Source organism: Myotis davidii, unplaced genomic scaffold, assembly GCF_000327345.1.
Source record: "Myotis davidii unplaced genomic scaffold, ASM32734v1 scaffold1065, whole genome shotgun sequence".
NCBI classification, from domain to species: domain Eukaryota; kingdom Metazoa; phylum Chordata; class Mammalia; order Chiroptera; family Vespertilionidae; genus Myotis; species Myotis davidii.
The window spans coordinates 638579-660152 of record NW_006297281.1 but is presented as its reverse complement, the minus strand read 5'-3'; the positions used below and the strand labels follow the sequence as shown (position 1 = coordinate 660152).

General features: G+C 43.1%; 1 protein-coding gene across 1 annotated transcript in view; it reads left to right on the top strand.

Moving 5' to 3' along the window:
• Nucleotides 1–21574, top strand: part of VWA3B (von Willebrand factor A domain containing 3B) — a 127820-nt gene that overhangs the window by 91819 nt on the left and 14427 nt on the right. Inside the window, 3 exon segments of the mRNA XM_015570022.1 lie at nucleotides 4582–4700; nucleotides 9013–9063; nucleotides 10576–10780. Of these exon segments, the coding sequence (XP_015425508.1) occupies nucleotides 4582–4700; nucleotides 9013–9063; nucleotides 10576–10780 (375 nt within the window).

Sequence of the window (21574 nt, the reverse complement as noted above, 5' to 3'; positions counted from 1 at the left end):
TTTGATAAAGATAAGAAAAAGTAAGATGTCATCTATACTGTAATCTACACTGAACCAAATAGCATATTTCCAGGGGGTTTTGAATGGTCTTATTGGCGTTGCCAGTTAATTTTGTGGCCCTGCCTTCATTCTGCTCTTTGGAGGCTGGAGGTATTGCAGTTCAAAAGCACACACCGAGGCTTCAGCACTCGACAGTCTGTGCACCCGCAGTTCTGTCTGTACGCAGTGACCCACCCAGGATATGCACGGCTCTTGCATTTTCATTGCACGTACCCAGCCAGACCTTTCTGGGCCAAGCTGGCAGCAAGGTGTGGGTACTTATGGGAAGAGCTGATTTTATTGGGGAAAAAAAAGTAGTTGGTGAATTCAGTCAGGGTTGAACAATAAATATTTAAATATCAGTTTCATGCTATTTTCTCCTTTCAAAAGGGGGATTGTGGGATTGCTTATAAACACAGGATGTTGTCAGGTAAAATTCTGTCTGCGCTACTTTAGCAACTAATAGCTGTGTGCACAGTTCTGCATTCTGCTTTTTGTTGTTGTTGTTAATCCTCACCCAAGGATATTTTTCCACTGATTTTTAGGCAGAGTGAAAGAAGTGGGGCCGGGAGAGGAAGAGAGAGAGGGAGAGAGGGAGGGAGAGAGAGAGAGAGAGAGAGAGAGAGGCACATCGATTGATTACCTCCCCTACTCACCCCAACCAAGGCCAGGGATCAAACCTGCAACCCAGGTACATGCCCTTGACTGGCAATTGTACCCACAACCCTCAGTGTGCGGGCCAATGGTATAACCACTGAGCAACACCAGCCAGGGCTGTATTCTGCTTTCTTTATTTAGCATATGTTATGAATGTATTTCCTTGTAATGACCATTTTTGGGTGATTTTAGTGGTTGCACTAATATTCAATAATACGAGTTACTACAATTTATTTAACTATTACCCGAATTATTGGGCAGTTTACTTGGAATTTTAAGAATGCCTCTTTTCCTATATCTCTGCTATCATGTAGAACACTAATATTTAAGAACTTTGCCAATTGCTATATGAAATGGTATTTTATTTTATTTTTCTATTCTTTTATTGTTCAAGAATAGTTTTCTTATGTAAGCTAAGTACCTTTCTTAAAACCTTGCTCACCTATACTTAGCAAACACCTCTTTAAAAATAGCAAAGTTACATTCATCTCTTACCTCAGTTACCAAGGCTTCAAATTTGGTGGGATCCAAACTTAATTATGTTTTACAATATAGATGAACTTTAAAATTTTGGGACCTTGGCCATTCTTTTAATTGATACATAATTTTAGTCTTTCATGTGTTCAACAAATGGTTAGTACTAGAAACTAGCATGTTTACAAGGAATAAAGAACGACAGAGTTTAGTGGAGAGGCAGGCCCTATAACAGGAGTTGCATGTATGAATATATTGATACAGGGCTTGAGTGAGGAAATATGCAGAGTGTGTAGTGCTTGCCAGAGAGTAAAGAATAAACTATTATCATTGTTGATAAAGCTATTCTCAAGTACCGTGGCTCCTTTAGGGTATCTCTGGTCCAACAGTGGGAAAAGTTCTAACAGAATCAGCCCAGATCAGCTATCCATGAATTCTAGAAATTTCTTCTGCCTTTATGGTCAATGTCTGTCTCCCTCCTTCACTTCCTCCCTCTAGTTAAAATCTCCTCAGACAAGGTGTGATGATTAATATCCATGTGGTGAGGTGTATAGATTTAACCTCAGAGAATTGAGTAGGCTATACCTCGAGGCTCCCTTTTGTTATCAAATATTGTCTGGAAGGGTCTCTCATCAGTTGGTCATGCTTATTTGCATTATAAGAGGTGAGAAGTGCACCATTTCAAAGGAGGTGTGGGCAGGGTTTATTCCCTCCCAAGCAGAGCTGTCAGGCTCTTCACTGACCGCCTCCCTTCCCCGTGGCTTCCTGGCAGCAGCCGGCAGCCACCAGCTGACCTCCCAGCCCCTGTGACCTCATAGACACAGTAAATTTGACATCATAAAGAGAATATCCCATGGGACCTTCATGTGACCACCATGTTGTGAAAACTAAGACCACAGATTGAAGGTGTGGAGTATGACTTTGTCTTTCCTTCAGTCTGCGTGTGCACAAGCCAGATCCGCACAACCCTGAGCTGTTTCCACACTGAAGCACACTATGGCCATGCCCAGCATGCGGCCCAAGTCCACAAAAGAGGGAAGTAGAACCTGACCTGCCTGAAGGGAGGGGCCACGCTGATCATGGTGAATGGGATGGTGTTGCTACGCATTTTGTGGTGATTTGTAACTAAGCCATATCAGTTGGCAAACTTGGAGGGGTATTCAGAGACTTGTAATGGTTTTTATCCCCAGAGGTGATAGAAATGTAAGGGTCTTTTGTTGGGATTGTCTCCCACCTCCAACCCCCCCCCCCGCCCCCCTGGGAAATTTATGTGATATGTAGCTCTAGTTTGAAAGATTTTTTTCTCTAAGTTTCATTTAGTTCCCAAAGGCCAGTCGACCCACTGTTCTGGCTCCTACCTTTGACAGAGACTGTTAGAAGCCACACGCTGAATTCGTGTGTCCGACAAGTAGCGAGGCTTGAATATGCGGCCTCTTAACTTTATGATTTTCTCATCAGTTTTCTGAATTTTTGCCTATTTTTTGCTGGTTTTGGTCTTGATGTTTTAACAAGATTAATATATTTAGTTTTCAATTTCAATACTGTTTTTTCCAAGAGAGATTTCTTTTATTATTTAAAATATTGTTGTTTTTCCCATTCATTTGTTCTCATGGTACTCTGCATGTTTTTGTACTTTTATATGACTTTTACATTTTTGAACAATCTAATCATTCATTTAAATCATAATTAATATAAAGTCATGGTTAGATGGCTCATAAGTTAGTAAATTGACATTCTGATGACTTGCTCAGCTATCAGGTGTGGGGGGTGTGTGTGTGTGTGTGTGCCTTTTGGAATTAATATACTGGCTCATTTTAATAAGCGTTTTTAATCTGTTTTTTACTCTTTCTCCTCCTGTTTTGCACTTGCCTCAGTCCATCCCTTGAGCCGCCTCAGTGGCGTTCAGCCTTCTAGCTCCATGGTGACACTGGAATATAGAACCAGAGTGGGGGTTAGAGATTCAGTGCCCTCTCTCCTAACCTGGCCTTCTTTCCGGTGGGGGTGGGGGGGGACCTGGAGACCAGTGCTGGCTTCAGGCACTGAGCCCGCTGGGACCCTGTCCTTCACGGAGCACTCACCATCCACCCGTTGGTTGTGCGGGAGCCCACTGCCCCGCCTCTCTAGGCGGAGCCAGCAAGCCCGCGGCTTCAGCCCTGCTCATCTGCTCACATCTCTGTCCAATTTCATCTCTAGAAAAATGTCCACCCTGCCTTCTCCTTTCTATGTATTTTATTTTAAATGATAACAACAACAATATGATTTTTGTGTAATTTTGGAGGCAAGGGGGGACATAAAAGCATGATCTATATTGTCCTGATTGATTGAAAGTACAAATTGCTCTTTACAAACAATTCCCCTCATTTCCAAGACGCCTATATGCTCCTTGTGGTTGGAAGCAGATACAATTTTGAAACCATATTGCTTAATATTCTCCTGTTAGTTTTTTTTCTTTTTTGTTTAAATATTAAGATATGGAATATGACTTTTTGTGAACATGTGTTTATTGATCAATAAATATTTGTTGCGGGCACACTATGTGCCAGGCACTGTGCAAGGTGATAGGAATACAGTCGTGACTAAAACCCAGTCCCTGCTCTGGGGGAGCTTACACTCCGGGAAGAGCTAGGTGTGTCATGTGCAGGTACTGAGGTGCAGGCAGAGGCGTCCAGCCCGGAAGGCAACAGCAGGTGCAGACAGACAGCCCAGAGCGGAGCCCGGGGCTCTGGGCTCTCGCAGAACGCAGTTCCATCTGACATGTATGAGAACCTCGTATAGCCCTGGCTGGTTTGGCTCAGTGGATAGAGCATCAGCCTGTAGACAGAAGGGTCTCAGGTTCGATTCTGATCAGGGCACATGCCCAGGTTGAGGGCTCGATCTCCAGTGTGGGGTGTGCAGGAGGCAGCCAATCAATGATTCTCTCTCATCATTGATAGTTCTCTCTCTCCCTCTCCCTTCCTCTCTGAAATCAATAAAAAGAACCTCTTATAAACTGATAAGGAAAGTGGTCAAAAGATGTTAACTATCACCAGATATTCTCAAAAGAAAATTAAATTAAATATATGAAAAAGTTGTATAACCCGAATAGTAATTTACAAGTAGCAACAATGAGATCCTGTTTCTTATGGTGTGTTGATGGACAGAGTTCATGAAGCCAACACTGGCTCTGATGACAGTTCCCCAAACAGTTTTTTCTTTTTATGTGGTGGTTGTTTTATAAAGATACAGTTTCTGGAAGAAAAGAGGTTAGCAACGATATCTCTGATTTTTTTCTTAACGACTTTCTATATGTTATAATTTGCTACAACTATATTGACCTTAGAGTCAGGAAAACATGCTGTGTAGCAGATGGCGCCACCTTTGAAAGAACATGTCAGCCTCTCCAATGACGCTTTCCTGTGCCTTGCTGTGTAGGTGTTCCCTCTGGCACACGTGTGCAATGACACAAACAAGATGACATTAATTAACCCCCAAGGAGTCAAGCTCAACGTCTACAAGCAAAAGGTGGAGCAGGCAATTAAGTCCTACGAAAAGTGAGTGTTCCTCAGCTCCCGCGCAGGGCCCTGGGATTTGTTTGTTTTGACTCTTTTCTCCTGTTTTAGCTTAGATTTCTCATCTGGAGCAGCTGTTTAAAACTCGCCTCCAAGGAATAGCCAATCCAGCAGGAGCCGCAGCAAACACAGACACCCCTGTGTGCGGCACTGTGTTAAATACCTCACCCCAACATGCCAACAGTTTCAAACCCTCTTCCCTTTCCCCAGGGAAGGGGGACATAAAAGCATGAGCTATATTGTCTTGATTGATTGAAAGTAAAAATTACTTTTTACAAACAATTCCCCACATTTCCAAGACACCGATACGCCCCTTGTGGTTTGAAGCAGATACAGTTTTGAAACGACAGTATTCTCCTGTTAGACTCTCTTTTTCTTTTTTGTTTAAGTATTAAGATATGCAATATGCCTTTCTGTGAACATATATTTATGCCTCTTCCTGCCCAGTGGGCCTCTCCCTCCTCCTCAGTGAGGCCTCACCAGTGACTCCATCCCCGCTCGCACAGCCCCCCCACTCCTCCCGCTTAGGCCCAGTGCTCCCGGTGGCAGGGCCTGGGCAACCTGCTTCCCCTGGGCCTCTTCCTCCTAACGGATGTCACTCTATATATTTGACTATTGGAATTTAATTTGATCAAGTTAAGTCATTAAAATTCTTCAAATTCAGCTATTCAAAATGTAATATGATATTATTCCTATTATCATTTAACTTCCTTGAGTCATTCCAATACCTGCTTTCTCTGAGTGCCTGCTCTGGGGGAGCCTGGGGCGGCCGTTGGTGGGGAGGGAGGAAGGGGATTCCGGGGTTCACTCACAGCTCGGACATGGACGTGATGAGTCCTGACAGCGGGCTCCCCTCTCATCCCCCAAAACTGCTGACCCCGAAGAACCATAAGTAGATGAGTTTCACTGTTATGCAGCCCTGATTCCTCTGAGAACCAAAGTGTGGTCAGTGACTTGCCTGTTCCTCCCTTCCCGTGAGTGAGTCTGGAAAGCCTTCTAGTATCTTTAGAGAAACAGTATATACAGTTATTATTAGTAATGACATGAATTTTAATGACTAATTTTAATGTTGACTACATTTGTATTACTTATTTAGTGTTATTAATTTGATGTTTATATTAAATGAATTGTTTATTTAACATTATTGTTTAATAATAATTTTTTCCACCTTTTAAATGCATTTTTTATTGGTGATAGTATTACAGATCTCTCCCATTTTTCCCCCTTCCCCCTCTCCTGCCAGCCCCTACCCAGTCCCCAGGCCTTCACTTCCCTATGCCCGTGTCCATGGTCTGTGCGTAAAAGTATATAAGTCCTTTGGTTTATCTCTTCTCGTCCTCCCCTCCCCACATCGAGGTAGGTCAGTCTGTCCATGCCTCCCTGCCTCAGGTCTTATTTTGTTGGTCAGTTCATTGTGTTCATTAGATTCCACAAATAAGTGAGATCATGTGATACTTGTCTTTCTCTGTTTGGTTTATTTCATTTAGCATAATAGTCTCCAGGTCCATCCATGCTGTCCGCAAGGGTGAGAGATCCCTCTTTTCTACCGCTGCACAGTATTCCATAGTGTAAATGTCCCACAGCTTTTTTATCCTTTACTGTTACACAGAATATGACATTACTGTTACACAGGATAAACTTCCTGATCGTTTGCATTCAACAGTATTTAACAATTTTGTTGGTATGAGTGTCAATACCCTTTTCTACCTTGCTCCACCTTCCTACAGACATGCCTAATATGCAAAGTAATGAAACAGTTTACTCCCACCCCATCCACAATATAATATTTCTAAGGTGTTTCCCACCGCAAGTAAGCCAGACGTCACCTGTACGGTTGGGGATAAGCAGGCACATGGGAGGCTCACAGCGCTTCGGCCAACATGGTGGCATAAACTAGCTGTTCTGGTCACACAGTGCCTGTGGGTGGGAGCACTTCTGTTGCAGTGTTTTAAGAATGGAAGTAGCGATGTTGGCTTTGTGTGTCTGAGTACTGGCTCTGCGTGGAGATTGCCAGGACCAGCTGGATTTGGGGGTGATTACTCTGCTGCTTTTTTTGTTGTTGAGTCTAAGGTCAAGTTACAGCCCTCAGATCCATGGGAGAAGCGCCAGTTGTAAGCTGGCCTGGGGACCATGTTAGTAATCTCTACTTACTGGTCGGCTGCCGCCTAGACTTCTAAATGTCATTAGGACAGGTTGCTTTGCAAATGAGCCGCTCTTGTTATAAGTGGTTTGTGGAGCAGAGATATGGAAAGTGAGTGAAAGTCACTCCCCAGGCGGATTTCACTCTTCCCATCCAACGGAAGAGGAAAACTGGGCAGTAGCATCCCTGATTCCAGCGCAGAGACGCCCTGTGTCCAGTGCCCTCGGGCATCCCATAGGGACCACCCGCATCCCATAGGGACCACCCGCATCCCATAGGGACCACCCGCATCCCACATGCGAAGGGACTTCCCAGGGTCTCCGTCCCCTCCTGTCCGTGGAGCGGGGATCCACACTCTCAGTTGTCCTCAGCTCACACCCACCCACTTTTCAGCCATGTGCTTTACACTATTTAGTGAAGATGGACAATAGGGGAATAACAGGTGATGAAAATGTGCTTTTGGAAACAGTTTTTTCTAAAGGATGGAATAAAAATTAGACGTGCTAAGTAACTGGATGCACAGTCACTAAACCAATGGTTTCTCAGCCTGCCACACATGGCTCGCCCCTCTCCAGAGCCTGGAGGCCATGAGCCCGCGGTTATTCCTGGTCACAGGCAGGCGTGGGCAAAGTAAGTGCACAGGACCATTGTGACAACCTTCTGAGTGAATGAAGTTAATAACACAGCCTGCATGTCCTTTTCCATTTCCAACCACTGTAACCTACTTTCGCCCACCCCTGGACATACATCCCAGTTCTCTCAGTGCCAAGTGAGTGCTGCGATCCTTGTTTCATCGATAAGAAAATAGAGTTTCAAAGAGTCACATCACACAGGCTCACACAGCAGCCAGTGGAGACCTGAGATTTGAACCCGAACCCGTGTAGCTCTGAGCCCTGGTCCACACGCCCAGCCTCCTAGTACATTGCCTCCGCTGTCAAGGTTTAAATTTAGGAGGATTTTTAAATAAGTTTTTTTTCCAGAAAAGTGTGCATGCACATACACACACACACACACACACAAACCCAAAATGCATCCTATGAATCGTTTTTTTATTGTCTAAAGTTTTACATATGTCTTCTTTTTCTCCGATTGACCCCCGCCAGCCATTCCCACCCCCGAGGGCAAACCCCCACTGCCCCAGTGTCTGTGTCCATTGGTCATGCTAACATGCATGCATACAAGTCCTTTGGTTGACCTATGAATCACTTTGAAGTCTCAGAGGCCCTGATCATTGTTGCATAAACCACATGGTTAAAGAAACCCAATTTTCAAATAGACCCCAAAGAACCAACAACTTCAAATGAGACAGGAGCACCAAGCGGGCTTACTTCCCACTCCCTGACTCTATTGCTTCCCGAGCACCTACGTGTGTCAGACACACATGCCCCGCTGAGTCCTCGCAGTAACAGGGGGAGGCACTGTCAGTGTCCCCGTTCCACAGAACAGCCTCTCCCCAGGTCCAGGATGAGAAGCTGCCTGGCTCTGGCCTGTGCACCCCACGCCAGCCCCTTTCTGTGCCAGGAGAGCAGGGCAGGATAGAACCCCCAAGTCTGTTCTCAGAGCCCTGGTGACTGATGCTGGGCCAGGGGTTAGATTAGAAGAAGCCTCGTGGACAGTGACCGCGTTCTCCCCCCTCATTGACTGAAGCAGTTTTTCACGGATGGCCGCTCACACCCTGGGCCAGTGCTCTGCCCTGCACTGCAGGAGCCTGGTGGGTAGCGACATAGGATCAGCACAGGCCTGGGTGCGAGCAAGGCCCTCATCAGTCCGCCTCCCGGAGGCTTCCTTTGGAAAGTGAGGTCTCTACAGTGTGACGCGCTCCTGTGCTGGGTGACCCTGGCAACCTCCTTTGCTCGGAGAATCCAGGCAGAAGAAAATCTAAAGAAGCAAATTAACGCCATACTTATATGTTTACTTTGGAAGAAAAGCAGTGTATCTTCATGCAGAGATCAGAGGCCCAGCTTGTTGCTGCCTCTGACAGAGCCGGGAGCTGCCCCGCCTTTGCAGCAGGGCTTCTGAGTGGCCTGGGGGAGGAGCATGGGCCGGGAATGGAAGCTGGCCTGTGCTCTCCCCGCGCTGCCCTTCAGAACCGGGGCTCAGCCTTTTGCTCTGAAACGAGGTGTTGGTGCTAACTGTTTTCATTTTTTTTAACAGGCGCTTGAATAAAATTGTCTGGCGAGCATTATCTCAAGAGGAAAAAGAAAAGTAAGCCAGTTCCTCACTTTAAAAAAATTTTTTTGTGTCATTTACATAATCTACAACTAACTTTTTTAAAGTGAACCATGCAATAGTATTTAAATTATTCAAAACATGGTACAAACCATTGCCTCCTTCTAGATTCAAAACTGTTCTATCACCTCAGAAAAATTCCTTGTACCCATTAAGTAATCCTTCCCCTTCCCCTCCCCCTCTCTCCCTCTACCTCTAAACTTGCCTATTCTGGGTAGATCATATGAAAGAAATCATACATTGTGTGACTTTCTGTGTTTGGCTTCCTTTACTTTGTTAATGTAAAAACTTAACATTTTCAAGGTTCATCCAAGTTGTAGCATAGACAGTACTTTATTCCTGCTTATTGCAGAGTAATGATCCATTGTGTATGTCTACCAGATTGCTTATCCGCTGATGGGTGTTTCCGCTATGAACAATGCTGAGATGTACATTCACGCAGAAGCCTCGGTGTGGACATGGGTTTTCATTTCTCTTGAGTGCATAACGAAGAGTGGTTTGCTGGGTCACAGGCAATCCTATGTTTAACTTTTAAGGAGCCACCAAATTGTTTGCCACAGCAACTGCACCATTTTACATTCCCACCGGCAAGATGTGCGGGTTCTTGTTCTTCCACAACCCTTGCTTACTTTCCTTCTTTTCTTTAAACTGAAGCCATCCTAATGGGTGTGAAGTGATATCTCACTGTAGTTTCCATTTCCACTTCCTTAAGGACCAGTAATGTTGAGCATCTTTCATATGGCCATATGTGTATCTTCAGCGAAGTATCTATTCAAATCCTTCAGCCATTTTTAAACTGAGTTGTTTGTCCTCTTGTTGTTGAGTTGGAAGAGTTCTGGATGTTCGGCCTTTATCAGGTCAATATTTTAACATTCCTGATAATTTCCCTTTTCTCCCCAGAAGTTTTTAATGTTTATGATATTGATTTATACTTGCGGTGTCAAACCTAAGAATTCAAGCCATTGCCAAGTAGAAGGTCATGAACATTTACCCCTGTAATCTCTTCTGATACTTCTCTGGCCTTAGCTCTTACACTGAGGTCACTGATCAATTCTGAGTGAATTTTTATAGATGGAGTGAGGTTGTCTCTATCCGAAATAGAGATAGTTTTACTTCTTTCCAATTTGTAGGCCTTTTGTTTTTCTTCTTGTCTAGTTATCTGGATACCACTCCCTGCGCATGGTTGAATGAATGCCAGTGGTGAAGGGGCATCTTGTCTTGTTCCTATCACAGGGGAATGCTTTCAGTCTCTCACGACTGGGGAAGAATGCCTACCAGAATTTACAGAGAAGGTTACCTTTAACTTGTGCAAGTTACCAAGAGGGTGTGGCTGAATTCCTTTCAATAGGAATTCTGTTAACTGATACCCAACACCGGCTTTGAGGGATGTTTCTCAGGAGAGGCTTTACTAAAAACCATCTTGCCGTATTTTTCCTATTATGGTCACTTCCTTTGTTCTTTTGTTTCTTCTTCCCTTTTCTTTCTTAGGCTGGATGCAAACAAACCAATGCGATACTTGGAAAACAAGGCAGCTTTAAATGAGGCGCTGGAACGGCTGAATTGGCCCATTTCACTGAAAGAGCTGTCGATGCTGGAGAATGAAATCCTAGCTGGGAAGATGTACATCCAGCAGGCCATGGAGCTGCAGGAGGCCGCCATGAAGGAGGACACCGTGAGCAGGGCACCTGCAGAGGTGGGTACCGTGGAGGTGTTTGTGTTGCCTCCCTCCCTCCCGGCCAGTCACTGCCACCCTGTGCTGGCCTGCCTTCTCTCTCCCACCCACCACACTGAGTGCTGAAAGACTTAGCGCCAACCCAGTGAGGGTCCAAGGACTTCTTTCAATAGGAATTAAATGCTATTTGATTTTACTGTGGGCTTATTTTTAAAACAATACATCTTTTATCTGCAAAATAAAACTAAGCAGAAGTATAATGTCATGATTAAAAGCCTGGATTTGCTATAAGTCAGAGCAAGGGCCAAATTCAGATCTGCCACTGATCCCAGTATGATCTTGGCCAATTACTCTGTCACTCTAAATTTTAGTTTTTGTTTGTTTGTTTAATATTTTGTTTTTATTGTTGACACTGTTACAGATGCCCCTGTGCCCACTTCTACCAGACCCCACCCTCCCCTCCCTCTGGCCCTCACCACATTGCTATCTGTGCCCATGAGCTATGCATATATGTTCTTTGGCTATTCTCTTCACCTTTTTTTCCCCCATCCATCCCACCATCCTTTGACGTCTATCAGTCTGTTTCATGTATCCATGCCTCTGGTTCTATTTTGTTTATCAGTTTATTTTGTTCAGTAGATTCCACAAATAAGTGAGATCATGTGGTATATGTCTTTCTCTGACTGGCTTGTTTCGCTTAATATAATGATCTCCAGGTCCATCCAGGCTGTCGCAAAAATAAGAGTTCCTTCTTTTTTATTGCCACCTAGTATTTCCATTGTGTAAATGTGCCACAGCTTTTTAATCCACTCATCTACCAATGCAACTTGGGCTGTTTCCAGATCTTGGCTATTGTAAACAACACTGCTATAAACATAGGGGTACATATATTCTTTTTGACTGGTGTTTCAGGATTCTTAAGATATATTCCCATTGGTGGGATTTCAGGGTCAGGTGGTAGTTCCATTTTTAATTTTGGGGGAAACTCCACACTGTTTCCCACAGTGGTGGCACCAGTCTACATTCCCATCAGCAGTGCACGAGGGTTCCCTTTTTCCACATCCTCACCAGAACTTTTTTGTTGATTTTTTAATTTATTTTTTAATTAAAAAGATATTTACTGTTGAAAGTATTACATATGACCCCCTTCCCCCCCCCACATTGACCCCTTCTAACCCATCCCCACCCCAAGCCTTCACCACCCTATTGTCTGTGTCTATGGGTTATGCATATATGCATACAGGTTTTGGTTTATCTCTTCCCACACACCCAACCTTCCCCACCTTCCCTCTGAGATTCCACAGTCTGTTCTACGCTTTTATGTCTCTGTATCTATTTTGTTCATCAGTTTATTTTGTTCATTAGATTCCACATATGAGTGAGATTGTGTGATACTTGTCTTCCTCTGACTGGCTTATTTCACTTAGCATGGTACTCTCCAGGTCCCTCCATGCTGTCCCAAAGGGTAAGAGAGCCTTCTTTTTTACTGCTGCATAGTATCCCATGGTGTAAATGTACTACAACGTCTTTATCCACTCATCTACTGATGGGCACTTGGGCTGTTTCCATATCTTAGCTATTGTAAATTGCCCTGCTTTGAATACAGGGGTGCATATATTCCTTCTGATTGGTGTTTTGGATTTCTTGGGATATATTCCTAGAAGTGGGATCATTGGGTCAAATAGCAGTTCCATGTTGTTTTTTTTTTTTAGGAACCTCCATACTGTTTTTCATAATGGCTGCACTTATCTGCATTCCCACCAGCAGTGTACTAGGGTTGCCTTTTCTTCATATCCTCACCAGCACTCATTTGTTGATTTGTTGATTCTAGTCATTCTGACAGGTATGAGGTGATACCTCATGGTTATTTTAATCTGCATCTCTCTGATGATCAGAGACTGACATTTTCTTGTCTCTTGGCCATCTGTATGTCCACTTTAGAGAATTGTCTATTTAGGTCCTTTGCCCATTTTTAAATTGTCTTCCTTGTTGTTGTATAAGATCGTTATATATTTTTGATGTTAACCCTTTATCAGATGTATCTTTGCCAAATATGTTCTCCCATACAGTGGGCTCCCTTTTCATTTTGTTGATGGTTTCTTTTGCTGTGTAGAAGCTTTTTATTTTGATGTAGTCCCATTTGTTTATTTTTTCCTTAGTTTCTCTTGACCTAGGAGATATACCTGAAAACGTATTGCAACAAGAGGTGTCTGAGATTTTGCTGCCTATGGTTTCTTCTAGGATTTTTATGGTTTCACAACTTACATTTAAGTCTTTTATCCATTTTGAGTTTACTCTTGTGTATGGTGTAAGTTGGTGGTCTAGTTTCATTTTTTTGCATGCATCTGTCCAATTTTCCCAGCATCATTTATTGAAGAGATTGTCTTGACTCCATTGTATGTTCTTGCCTTCTTTGTCAAATATTAATTGAGCATAATGGCTTGGGTCAGTTTCTGGGATCTCTGTTCTGTTCCATTGATCTATATGTCTGTTCTTGTGCTAGTACCAGGCTGTTTTGAGCACAGTGGCTTTGTAGTATAACTTGATATCTGGTATTGTGATCCCTCCAACTTTGTTCTTCTTCATCAAGATTACTGTGGCTATTTGATATCTTTTTAGATTCCATATAAATGTTTGGAGTATTTGTTCTAGATCTGTGAAATATGCCATTGGAATTTTAATAGGGATTGCATTGAATCTATAGATTGCTTTAGATAGTATGGACACTTTAATGATGTTAATTCTACCAATCCATGAGCACAGTATATTCTTTCATTTGTTCACTATTGGTGTATAAAAATGCTATAGATTTTTGGGTGTTAATTTTCTATTCTGGTACATTTCTGAATTCATTTATTAAATCTAGTAGTTTTTTAATGGAGTCTTTAAGGTTTTCTATGTACAGTATCATGTCAACTGCAAATAGTAAGAGTTTTACTTCCTCCTTTCCAATTTGGATGTCTTTTATTTCTTCTTCTTATCTGATCACTACAGTATAACCAGGACTTCCAGAAATATGTTGAACAAGAATGGTGAAAGAGGACATCCCTGTCTTGTTCCTGTTCTTAGGGGAAATTGTTCTAGTTTTTGCCCACTGAGTATGACGTTGGCTGTAGGTTTGTCATATATGGCCTTTATTATGTTGCGGTATGATCCCTCTATTCTCACTTTGCTGAGTTTTTATCAAAATGGGTCTTGGGCCCTAACTGGTTTGGCTCATTGGATAGAGTGTCAGCCTGTGGACTGAAGGGTCCCAGGTTCGATTCGGGCCAAGGGCGTGTACCTTGGTTGCAGGCACATCCCCAATAGGAGGTATGCAGGAGGCAGCTGATTGATGTTTCTCTCTATCCCTCTCCCTTCTTCTCTGTAAAAAATCAATAAAATATATTAAAACAAACAAACAAAATGGGTTTTGGATTTTGTCAAATGCTTCTTCTGCATCTATTGATATGATCATGTGATTTTTGATCTATTTATGTGCTGTATCACATTTATTGGCTTGCAAATATTGTATCAGCCTTGCATCCCTGGAATAAATCCCACTTGATTTTTAATGTATTGCTGGATTCAGTTTGCTAATATTTTGTTGAGGATTTTAGCATCTATGTTCATCAGAGATATTGGCCTGTAATTCCCTTTCTTTGTGGTGTCTTTATCTGGTTATGGAATTAGGATAATGCTAGCCTCATAGAAAGAATTTGGAAGTGTTCCTTCCTCTTGGATTTTTTAGAATAGTTTGAGGAGAATAAGAATTAGTTCTTTGAATATTTGGTAAAACTCCCCTGTGAAATTGTCCAGACCAGGGCTTTAGTTTGCTGAGAGGTTTTTTGTTTGTTTGTTTTTTCCTGCTTCAATTTCATCAGTAGTTATTGGCCTATTCAGGTTTTCTGATTCTTCCTGATTGAGTTTTGGATTTTTCTATTGAATATGTCCATTTTGGCCAGGTTGTCCCGTTTGTTGGAATAAAGTCATTCATAGTATTTTTTTTTATAATCCTTTGTATTGCTGTGGTATCAGTTGCTACTTCACCCCTTTCATTTCTGATTTTGTTTCTTTGGGTCCTCTCTGTGATTCTTGATGAGCTTGGCTAGAGGTTCAGCAATCTTGTTTATCCTTTCAAAGAACCAGCTCTTGGTTTTATTGGTCTTTTGTAATTTTTTTTGTCTCTATGTCATTTATTTCTGCTCTAAACTTTATTATTTCCTTCCTTTTACTTACCCTGGACTTTTCTTGTTGTCCTCTTCCTAACTCTTTAAGTTATAGTAGTGTTAGATAACTTATTACCAGTATTTTTTGTTTGTTTTTTTGTTTTTGAGGTAGGCCTGTAATGCTATGAACTTCCCTCTCAGGAATGCTTTCACTGTGTCCCATAGATTTTTGGATTGCTATATGCTCATTTGCATTTGTTTCCAGAATGTTTTTTGTTTGTTTGTTGTTTTAATTCTCACTGGAGGATATTTTTCTATTGACTTTTAGAGAGAGTGGAAGAGAGAGGGAAAGACAGAGAGAAATATCAATGTGTATCCTCTTGCATGTGCCCTGACCAGGGCCCAGGCTGGGGAGGATCCTGCAACCAAGGTACATGCCCTTTACCAGAATCAACTCCGGGACTCTCTGATATGCAGACCAATGCTCTATCCACTGAGCCAAAACAGATAAGGGCCAGGATGTTTTTTATTTCTTCTTTGATCTATTTGGTAACCCATTCATTATTTAATGGCATGTTATTTAGCCTCCATGTACTTGATTGTTTTTGAGTGTGTTTATTGTAGCCAGGATGCCACAGGATTTCAATTGAAGGAGGCCAAAGCCACATTCTAAGGGAGCCAGAGAAGAAATGAGTGCAAACAAGGTGTAGAGAATTGTGGGGTGTGAAATCCCCTGCCAGGACTGTATTGCTGTCAATCTCTTTCTTAAAGTCCACCAAGATTTTTTTTTATATATTTAGGTGTCCCTATCTTGGGTGCATATATATTTATGAGAGCTATATCTTCTTATTGGATCGATTCCTTTAGTATTATGTAGTGACCTTCTTTGTCTCTTTTATAGCTTTGTTTTCAGGTCTGTTTTGTCAGATATGAGTATTGCTACCCCAGTTTTTTTTTTTTTTTCATTTCCATTTGTATGGAATATTTTTTTTTCATCCCTTCATTTTTATCCTGTGTGAATCTTTTGTTCTGAGGTGGGTCTCTTGTAGACAGCATATAATTGGGGCATGTTTTTGTATTCATTCAGCTACCCTATGTCTTTTGATTGGAGCATTTGATCATTTATATTTAAGGTTATTATTGATAGGTCCTTATTTATTGCCATTTTTTCTTTATGCCTATGTTCCTCTATTTCTCTATTTCTTCTTCTTAATGCAATCCCTCTAACATTTCTTGCAGTGCTAGTTTAGTGGTACTGAACTCCTTTAGCCTTCTCTTTTCTCTAAAGTTTAGTTTTTTTGCTTATAAAATAGGAGTATTAGTAGTATCTGCCTCAGAAGATTATTATGAGAGTAAAATGAGCATTTAAAGAACAGTATTGAAAGCGCACTTTAGGTGCTAGTAATTATTATTAATAAAACAAAGCTTGTAAAAAGAAAGAATAATTTATTATAGGAGTGCTTTATTATTTATTACCCCTTTGAATCTTTTGCTTCTAGTTTTTTTCCTCCTTGAATATATTTTTTACATAGATGAAGTCAGTGTCCATAATCATTTTATCTTCTGCTTTTTAATTTAGCATTATCTCATATACTTTCTCTTTGTTTTGACGGAGTCATTCGATTGGTATTATTGTGGTTATATAACATTTCATGGTGTGTGTGTATATATATATACACTGATTTATTTAACTCTTCACTGAATGTTGGACAGTTAGCTTATTTTCCAGTTTTCTTCCCTTTCACATCCTGTTTTAATGATTTCTGTGGTGCACATAGTTTAATTTATTAGGATAAATTTTTAGGGGTGGGATCCTTAGATCAGAGGGCATGAAAATTTTGGGGCTCTAAATATTGTTGCAAGTATAACACCACTTTTCTGACTGCAGATGGCTATGATAGACCTGGCATAGTTCATCTGAAACCTTACTGAGTTCTATTATATTTTCACCATAGGACAGTCTTAAAATTACACCCAAAGCACTGACCTTTGAGATCCATCATATTTTGTTTCAATCTTTGCTGAGTGATATTGGTTTTGCCTGATATTCTGTAATTGCTGTTGTAGATTCCTGTGTGTGTTTGTTTTTAATTAATTTTATTTCCCCCTCCTGAAAATGGCATTTCCCCCTTCAGTGTAGAAAGCTATTTCTTTTTTTCAGAATGCAAACTTTTTATCATGCATTTATCATTTTTATTTATTTTGTTTTATATATGTTTTATATATATATTTACACATATAATTTTTTGTTTTTATTTTTAAAAATGTACTTCCTCAAATATTGTTTAGTGTTTTCTTGGGAGGCACCATCCGATGCCTTCAAGTGTGTGGCTGTCTGTTGGGGTGCCTCCCCTAGATGTCCTGCAGGTACCCAAGAATCAAGAAGACTGAAGGTGAATTAGCTCCTTCTCCCTCATGCAGCTTCCTCTCTGTTTGTTCTTTCTTTTATTCATCGAGATATTTTTTAGTCCCTATGAGGTGCCAAGCACTACTCTAGGTATTAGAAGTACCTAAACCCACAGACCGAATCCTCCCTCCCTCTAGCTGGGAGATAGACCATTGCAGGTCCTAAATGATGGGCCTTCTTGTGGTGAGCTGTGGAGACACCGCTGCCTAACGCAGGATTCGGCAGCACTCTTCATGCTCTACATCACATTACATTTAAAAATGGGAAGTGCTGCTGACGGAGTGAAAGGAAGACTGTTGTGGTTCAGAATAAAGACTGTTCTGATGAATTTATCTAGAATCGTGGGAATCAGAAGCTCATTCTTTATGGGATGTAAGTTAATTGTTCAGTTTATTTCCCTTAGCCACAGCGTGGGGATAAATATAATTTCCGTAATTTCTTCAACTAAAAATATTTGTTCACTCCCTAACCTAGACTAGATTCTGTGCTTGACACAGTTGGGCCGGCTGTTCTCTCTCTCTCTCCTTGGGGCCTCTCAAGGTGCTTCGCTACCCTGGGTGCACAGTGGGGGCTTGTTAACTGTGCTGAAGACTTGGGCCCAGCCTAGTGGAGGAGACATGTTGGAATAGAACATAAGCTCCGTGAGCACCGAGACCTTGTCTGGCCTTCTTTATAGCTGCATCCATCACACTGAGAATGGTGTCTGGGACACGGTGAGCACTCAGCAAATATTTACTGAATGAATGAAACCCAGATCCTTATATGAGGTTATTACAGATGTGGCAACAGAAGCATACCCATAGAGCAATTAGCAGATGGGAAAAAGTGAACAGTTCTGACTGGGAGCTGGGGAAAGTTTCATGGAGGGGTAATTAAGTTTGGTCTGGAAGAATGTGTAGTAATATAAGGGTTGGGGGCTGAGAAATGTTCTGAGGGAAAGAAACAGTCTGTGAAAAGGCAGGGAGGTGGGAATAACCTGGCGGGCTCCCCAGGGGTGGGCTCCCCAGGGGCGGGCGACAAGACGAAAAGGGAAGATGGCACTAGAATACGAGGAACCTGGAATTCTCTCCTAGGACCAAGGCTGGTGCCTATAGGAAATGAATTCCCAGGGACGGGTTTTCAGCAAGTGGAAGATGTTAGAAAATCTATGTCTTGGAGAGATTCTTTTGGTAGCAAGATGAGAACCAATCAATGTAGAGGGGAAATACCAAAACCAGGTGCAGCATTCTCCTGAGAGGCATTAGTCCTTGAGCCAAGCCTGAGAATGGGGAGGGAATAGGCAACAGGAACATGACTTGTGGGAAGTGCATGTGTGTGGCAAGCCAGGGTAAAGGCGAGGGTGCCCACAGATTCCTGTCTTGGAGAACTGGGGAGACAGCGATACTGTCAACCACTTCCATATGGCCCCTGCTTCTCAGGGCCACAGTGTTCCCTGGACAGCCATCTAAACCCCTGTCATTCTCTAACTCCTTCCCACATTGTTTTCTTCAGCTCATCTTACTGCCTGACATCATATATTTCTTTATGATCTGTCTCTCCTAATAGAATAAGGGTGGGCTTTTGTCCATTGTGTGCTGGATACTCCCAGTGCCATGAGTACCTTGTAGGAACACATAAATATTTAAATTAATAAATGAAAAAAATGGGTAATACATATTTTCAGGGAAAGGTAAGTCATTTTAGGTCCCCTTGATTCTCAAATGTCCATGGGGTGCCCAAGTGAGAGGCCAAAGACAGCACATGTTTGGAGCTTAGCAGAGAAATCTAAGTTAAGGAGGTTTATCTGCAGATCATCTGAGGTGTTGAGTGGAAGAGCAGACAGTGGAGTGCCAGGAGCAGGGAAGTTAGAGGAGCAGGCGGCCCAGGGAAGGGAGCTCTGATGAGTGGGATAGACCTGAACACAGGTCTCAGCGCTGCCGCGTTCTAGCTGCGTGACTTAGCCAGGCCCTCCAAGCCTCGTTTCCTCACTTAAGATAGAAAAATCATAGCACCCACCTGCAAATGGCTGTGAGACCACACACCAGGTGCAGCACAGGGCGCGCCCGCCACCTCAGTGTCCAGACTGCTGTCTCCATGAGTGAGGCCATCCCTGAGGAGTCGTGAAAAGTCACACAGAAGGATGTCTGAAAGCCATTTCATTTGGCAAGGGGGAGGTCACTAATGGCCTTAGCCAGAATAATTTCATGGAAGTGTGGGGGCAGAAGCTAGTTTACAGTGGGTAGAGGTGTGAGTAGAAGTCAAGAAATTAAATATAGGAAGTGAAGATCAGTGCTTCAAGATCTTTGTAGGGCAGGAGAGGAGAACGCGATGGTGGGAACTTGAGCGTGAACCAGAGTGAGAGGAGACATGTAGTTTGTGTCATGGTATCAGTAGGTCTACTCTTGCCCCCTTCTTGGTCAGGGGCTAAGGCTCTCCCTTTAATGCCCTGTCCTCACACGGGGTGCCCAAAGCCCCCGCTGTCTGTCCAAGGGGGTATCCCTGTGTCCCGGGACTGCTGTCTATAGGTAATGAATGAGGGGGCATATTTGGCAGCTTATCTTCAGAGCTCTTTTCATTCTTTGCATGGCCCTCTGCAATGGAAGATTTTGTATATTATTTTCTTAAAACGATACTTCTCCTTACCATGTGTGATGTATTCTGAGATACTTTTCATTCCATTTTTGTCAGACACCACTGATCAATTTCACAACCCACTAATAGGTCTTGACCAGAGTGAAAAAGGTCTCGGCCAGAGAAAACGTTGGTTGGGACTAGAGCTCACGATTGTAAGGCCTTGTGGGGTCCTTGAGTGAAATTCATCACAGACGCAAGTCCTGTTTACTGATTCGTATATAAATAGAGCCTCATTTTAAATCCTTTTAGGAAAGGACAAGAATTTTGATTAATGATGTAAGTTGGAGAGGATGAAACCTTCTCTTACTTATGAAGACCCCCAGGAGTGTATTGGAAATGTGTAGCAAACGGTGACCCAAGTGTGTTTGAGTGTGACCATATAATGAAAGCCATGAGACTGAAATTTTAAATTCCCCTGAAAACTCCCTCACTAGCACTTCTTGTTGCCATGGTTGCAGACTTCACCTCAGGGGTCCAATCCTAAGCTTTCAGAGGTGGGAACAGGAGAAGGCATCTGAATCACAGTTAACCCTCCAGTCTAAGGAGCCCCAGCCACACTTCCTACAGCATTTCCTCAGTAAACACTGTGTGCTCCAGGGCAATCCCACAGCTTCCAGACCCAGGAGGACCCAGGGGGCTCTCTGCACCTGGAAACCTGACCTCCTTGGAAAATTCGGAGGCAGAAAGTCTTGTTGAGCTGTAAGCAGCCCAAGAGAGACCTTGGAGATGTCCTCATACGGCTGGGTGCACGTACTTCTCAGGGCTGTGACTGGCAAGGAAGCTGGAGCCTGTGGCTTCCTCAAAAAGAGTGGTAGGAAAATGCACAGGAGGGAGGATAGGGGTGAGACTGGGTGAGGTGGGAACGAGGGAACGAAGGAAAGAAGAGAGACCTTGGATTTGAAAGCATCACGTTGGGCTGTGACTTTTACACCGCACGGGAGAAAATTAGTTGGGGAGACTAAAGGGAAAGTTCTTGGAATTGTATAAAATGAAGCCAGAATAAGTAGAGTTTGTTATCTTTGTTTCCAATAATAATCGGGCCAGTTGTCATTCTTGCGCTGTAGTCCATCCTCTTACAGCGACCAGTGTCCCCCCCGCACAGGGAGAAGGGAAGCATCACACCTTTCTCCTGCCACGAGTAGTTTAGCCTGTGGGGCTGATGCTTGGTCTGGCGGGGAGACGAACTCACCAGTGACTGGCACTGTTCTCCGGTGGCACATAGCTCCCGGGTGTGAGGGTGGGACATGTGAGTCTGGATTGTGCGCCAGTGATGTTGCCGCCAACACAGGAAGAATGGCAGCTGCACACCCAGGCCAGCACCCCGGTGATAAGCTAGCATCCGGAAACAGGACCCAGCGGGCTCCTGAGGAGTGATGCGAGGACACGGGGCCAGGGTGGGACTCAGAGGAGCGTGAGGCGCCCTGATGGGACAGAGAGGGAGCCAAATAGAAGTGCTCACCTCATGATTGAGAAAATCCTGCTCAGGGACACCAGCCACTGAAGGGAATCAAAAGGAAGGAAGGAAAACGCCCACAAACCCTCCGTATTATCTACAGAGCTGCCGTCTAGTATCTGATGTTCAGGAGTGGAAAGGTGGGATCAGCTCTAGGGATCCCCGAGGTGACAAAAGTCCCAGCCAGGTTGTCT